Genomic DNA, 6000 nt, shown 5'->3' on the forward strand with positions numbered 1-6000 from the left:
TGTGCAAACTGAGGCAACGTTCCCAGGGCTACAGTTCTTCTATGTCATCATCTTCTGACTTTTGATAGAAAAAAATCAAACTGATGAATTTTAACCTTCATTTATTTAAATTAAACTTAACTTCGTACACTTTCTCAGTGTATCGAACAGTCCATATTTTGTTTTTGCTCAAGGTTAGAACACTGTCAGAATCAGAAGTGGATATTTTCAATGGTTGACACTGTCCAGTGAACAGAATCAGCAAATAAAATATATATTTTTTTGAACATTTTAAGTTAATGCTTTCTATCTAGGGATGCATCAAAATGAAAACGTTGCACCGAAACTAAAAACCAAAAACGAGAAATAAAAATGCATGCTGTGGCTCAGAAAATGTACAGTGCAGTAGTTGCTTAGTGTACATGTGCCGATTGACGTTTACCGTGTTGTTAAGAAGTCAAGGTTTCAATGACCACTAATACAGTCTGTAACCGGTAATGGTCATTTTTCTTTTTTTTTTGCTCAATCTTGCAATTGACTCAACAAGCTGCCTGCTTGGCATGATAGAGGGAGGACTATGTCTTTACCCCTTCGGACCTAAGCAGCACGCTGGAAGACATGACAAGTGTGCGTGTCTAAACCAATACATTAGCTGACGTTTGATGTCAGCACTTCTGAAAAATGTTTGGATAATCAAATTATGATGTGTAGGAAGACCTCTGTGCCCTTTTTGGATCTTACATGGCTCGTCACAAAAGGCAAAGGAAGTGCTCATTTTTTTAACGGAAGCACAAATTTGCGGATAAGGAGGAGGTCTTTGTTTTAAAATGAGCTTAACAGTGATGGAGCACTGTGACTTGCGAAGAACAACTAACCCTTTACCAGGCACATCGGCCACTTTAGGCCAATAGTTTAAATAGGCAAAACCGCCGAAAGCGTCCATAACATCCATTGCTTAAATCATAAAGTACCCCTAAATTTCTTTAAAATCCCGAAAATTCTTGCCTGTTTAGGACTTAAAATAGAAAAACATGTACCTAATAAAGGCTGTTTTCCCAATGGCCGAAAGCGGCTGCTGTGCCCAGTAAAGGGTGAACAAACAAGAAGAGTGTTAATGTTATTTATTTGTACTAAACATCGTACACATTTCTTAATGTGTAAAAGTTTTATTTAAAAATAAAAGTGTTCAGTGAGAAAAAAATAGATCTGTAATTTTAATATCGTGAAACGGACACCTTTTTGCTCAAGGTTATCATACCGTCAGAATCCGATATCAGCCCGTGCTTCTACCCAGTGACGCTGCTCTCTTCTACTGTGTGTGTGGGTACAATTTAGACAGACGTTTGATGACAGTGGTTTTGCGTCATCACAACATCCTTTTTCCGACGTACTGTTTTGGTTTTGATTGTTTTTCGGCCGAAAACCGAAAACACATTTTTAAAAAATCATTTTTAGCCGAAAAAGTTCAGTGGCTGAGAATTCCCTTCATCCCTAGCACTATCCCCTTGGGTGTGATTGGTTTCCCCAATGGGTCGGCTCTGGACTGCAGGCCGTATTTGCGAAACAGAACGTCTTGTCCACCACTTTATGAGCAACAGTATGTGTATAATTTATCACAAGGTTCTAGTTGACAGTGAATTATTCAAAATATCAAAAATGTTCTTTCTGCAGGTGGTCAAGCTAAAGGGCCAGGTACTGTCTGTGATGTACCGCTTCAGAATGAAAAACAGGGAGTGGATGTTGATTCGAACCAGCAGCTTCACCTTCCAGAACCCCTATTCTGATGAGATTGAATATATCATCTGCACCAATACCAACGTTAAGTAAGTTACTCATACACTAATAATCAAGTGTTTTAACACACCGTGCTGTTCATAATAACACTGATAATTCATTAGAGTTACATTGCACTTTCTAGTTTGCTTAAAGTGCTCACAGGGAATGCATTGTTTTTGTACTCACACATTCACACTCTGGTGGTGGTAAGCTACATAGGTAGCCATGCTTAATCTGGAGAAGGCTGACAGAGGTGCGGCGGCCAGTATGACCAACACCAACTTTTGCACCAGCCATAAACCAGTGTGGGTGCCACTGGGGGCAAGGTGTGTCAAATGCCTTGTCCAAAGACACAACAGCACATGACTTGAGGAAAGCAGGAATGACAAAGCTGACCCTGCGGTTACTGGACGACTCTTTTTACCTCCTGAACCACGGTTTTCTCATTATACATTTGCTGTGCAGCTCTGAGAACATTTTTGTATGGGCCCGGCCATGCTTTACCTTTAAGGTATTCTAACACTTTTAACATGTCATCTCATTAGCCCAATTACATAATGATTAATGGGACATACAGAATATGTTAAAATATAATTTTGCAAGTAAGTTCATCTATTTTTGTAGTTTACTTCAAAGTAAAAAGTAAAAAGAATATGTAAAAGCTGAGGTGAAGCGGCTGGACTTTTCTTGGTTGCTGAAGATGGTTTACCTTTATTCCAAAAGGCTTTTTAAGTTCTCAATGGGTTGCCCCATACATAGTTTACCCTTTGGTGAGTGTGTGTGTTTGTGTGTGTGCGTGTGTGTGTTGGGGGTGGGGTGTAGGATAATACACAGACATTTAGTGGCACAGTAGTTCACAAATTGAATCTGTTCAGTGACTACGTCCATGTACCAAGTTAAGGTTGAAATGACTAGAAAAGCAGTTACAGTGGTACTTCTTCTTACGAAATTCATTCGTTCCATAAGTAATTTCGTAACGTGGATCTTTCATAAGTAGAGACGCTTTTTACATATATGATAAATAGCCTAATCCGTTCCAAGCCCCCCAAAATGCTCTTACACCCTTTAAATGAATATTATTAAATTATAAAAAGGTATCAAAACAGTAACAAATACATATTAGAATTACATTAGTACATAATCAAAACAAATCATGTAAAAAATAATTAAAAAAAACCTCTCCTAAACCCTTTAAATTAATCATATAAAATATGAATGTAGTTCACTTATTTGCCTTGAGACGGTGGTGGTGTGGTGGCTGGTGTGTTGGTGATGAATGCTGAGGGAGACACCTTTTTAGGATATATATATATATATATATATATATATATATATATATATATATATATATATATATATATATATATATATATATATATATATATATATTGTATTTTTTTTTGAGCATGTAAGATTACTTAAGTTCAGTTTAGGGTCATGCGAAGTGCTTCCTGGTTAATGCCGTTGCTAAAGTGCTAACAATGTGCTAACAACGCTAACATCAGACGTGACAGCCCAAAGTGGTATGTTACATGTGTGTATGTGTATTTTTGTGAATATGTACAATGTTAGCTGTAGCTAATGTCAATTTTATGTTTGTTAGTTCTATGGTGTAAATTGTTGGTGGGAAGTGTGGACGTTTGCATGTGTTTGGTAAAAAAAACTAATACGTAACATTGCAGTACATTATAGAAATCAATCAAAAGACAATTAAGAAGATTTCCAGTTATGGCTGTCATTTAGTCAGACATGCACAACATCGCTGTGATGCAATTGTTTGCAAATCCATACTGAAAAGTGCATAAGTTGAACACAAGGGGTTAAGACTGATTTAAAATAATGCCAAAGTCTCACAGACAAACATGAGGAAGGTGATAAATTATGGTGCCGAACAAATGGCGGAAGGTGAATAATGTGTGTCAAATACAGTCGACAAAATAACTAGCATCCAAGCTGAGCTAAAGACTCTCTACGCAGAACACTCCTCTATGTAAGTAAAAATATTGGATTTGGAAAATAGATCAGGGCGAAACAAATGAATGCTTTGTAAACCTACCAGAAGATGCCGAGGGATGAGAACTGGGCATGTTCTTGGAAAAATAGGATTCCGAAGGTGCTGGAATTAGAATTGCCACATGCTTGTCTTGGAGTGGATACACTGCATCAGACCGACAAGGGAACCCGGATATCGCAAAGGACACGCATACTGCAGTGCAGTTTCTCAATTACAAGGGTAAGACGCCAGTCGACCCGGAAAAAGAAAGGCTGATGCGAGGAGCAGCAATGAGGAGGGAGTACAGTTAGTAGAGTAGAAGAGGAGTTTTTTTTGTTTTATCCAATTTTTCGAGGACAAACAATGGATTTTTGAAATCTTGTGAATGTCATCAAATATAGGGCGCACCTTTGTATAGTATGCGCCCTTAATTTTAAGTTCAAATTCTGGTATTTTCTATGTTACCCTGTACGGGACGCACCAACAGTTTGATGACGATTTAAAAACTATAGCAAAGCAGAATAAATCTCATCTTTGTAAATTCTTCATATTTTCTTCGTTTCATATCCGTAAGCTATATTTTTGTTGAGGGTTAATTTAAGTCTTTCAAATTTCCCACATTGTGAGGTATGAAAGCTGCGGCAGTATAATGTTGAATGTGCTCAAAGCAGTTGTTTTTCCTTTTCTTCGCGACTTTGCGTGTTTATTTTGTCATAAATACCTGATGAGGGAACCATCTGTGTTTCATCAAATTTATGATTGTGTGTTTATATGCCAAAAGACCACAATTAATAAATGAGTCAAATGCAATAGCTTTCCGTGTAATCTAGCCCGTACACACATCCTCATACCTTGCCACTCTTCATTGAATCAGCTGGAGACAACATAACATGACATGATTCGCTCCATTTCGGTAATATTCCTGTGATTGAACAAGGATGGCCTTGGACGGTGGTTCAGTCTGCTCGCTTCCTTTATAGAAAATAATCCTGTAACAACTTCAGCTAATACGAGCTGCTGTTAGCTGCACCGTCCAGCCTCGAGCTCGTCCAGTTATGTTCATTATTTTAAGTAAAAATACAATATGAAACGGCTGATATAAAAAACCCAGTTTATCCGGCCATCTAATCTAATCTTTAAATTACCATTTGTAGGACACACCTATACTTCAATAGGAAATTAATGTGTGTCTTATATTTGGGGTATCTTTTGCCTTGGATTGTTTTTTGGAAATGAAGTACACAGGAGAATGCATTGTTTGTTACTGCTCCAACAGAGAAGCATGCCACCAAATATGGTGAGACTTCAAAATAAGTGTTAGCATACCAAATACAGTGAAATACAGTACAAGATTAATCCGTTACGTGATTGGGATTGTAACACAAATATGCCAGGCAATTCAAACCTATGTTAAATTGCAAAACCCCAGGTAAAAACATAAAAATTGTACATACATATTAAAAATTGGTATCAAAATAGTACAATGAGTGCTACTTATATATAATACACATGTATACGATTAAATAACATCATAAATAAAAGATATAGAAAGGATTTATTTACCTTTGAGTGAGTGAGAGCTTGTTATGGCCATATTCCATAGTGAGGGTTGTCTAGCCTAGCTTAGCCTTCTTTGTATTTCTCGATCATCTCCAGCTTCATTTCCATATACATCATCTTTTTACTTCCCTCTTCAATATCACTAGTAATCTTGGGACCCATGGCTGACCAATTCAAGTCTGAATTAAGCACTAAAATGCACAGCAAATACAGTTTTGCAAGTCCTCACAGGCGAACAAAGCTTTACCTTTTCACCAGTTTGGAAACCGTGACGCCAACCAATAGCAGACCAGCATCTTGGTGCTTCCGTGACGCTGACTAGTAGCAGACCAGTATCTTAAGGAGTCGTGACGCCGACTAATAGCAGACCAGCATTCTAATGACGTATGCAATAACGCGTGTATAGACGTATGAGTGTGAAAAAAAATGTCGTAAAGTGGAAAAAAAAAGGAAGCCAGGCACGTCGTTAACCGGGGGTCCACTATAATTTATTTAATACCAGTAGTTATTTGTACTGATCATTTTCAAGTGTTTGGTGGTTCTGATGTCATTTTGGCTCAACCAAAATGTACGGGATTAGAATTTTCTAAATTCTCAATATATATATTTTAACAAAAAAAAACCATGTTCATTATCGAAAAAAACCCCATAAAATTTGGTAATTCATAATTTAGTGGAAATGTGTTATTCGG

The 6000-nt window shown here is 37.4% G+C and overlaps 1 protein-coding gene across 2 annotated transcripts in view; it reads left to right on the forward strand.

Annotated features, from left to right (window-relative positions):
* arnt2 (aryl hydrocarbon receptor nuclear translocator 2) overlaps positions 1–6000 on the forward strand; it is a 77820-nt gene that overhangs the window by 42778 nt on the left and 29042 nt on the right. For both annotated transcript variants that reach the window (XM_088412209.1, XM_088412207.1), the window contains one exon: positions 1651–1802. In XM_088412209.1, coding sequence (XP_088268335.1) covers positions 1651–1802 — 152 coding nt within the window. The remainder of the gene's footprint in view (positions 1–1650; positions 1803–6000) is intronic.

The sequence above is a fragment of the Hippichthys cyanospilos genome, chromosome 4 (assembly GCF_059441005.1).
Source record: "Hippichthys cyanospilos isolate Australia breed blue-spotted pipefish chromosome 4, RoL_Hcya_1.0, whole genome shotgun sequence".
In the NCBI taxonomy this organism is placed as follows: domain Eukaryota; kingdom Metazoa; phylum Chordata; class Actinopteri; order Syngnathiformes; family Syngnathidae; genus Hippichthys; species Hippichthys cyanospilos.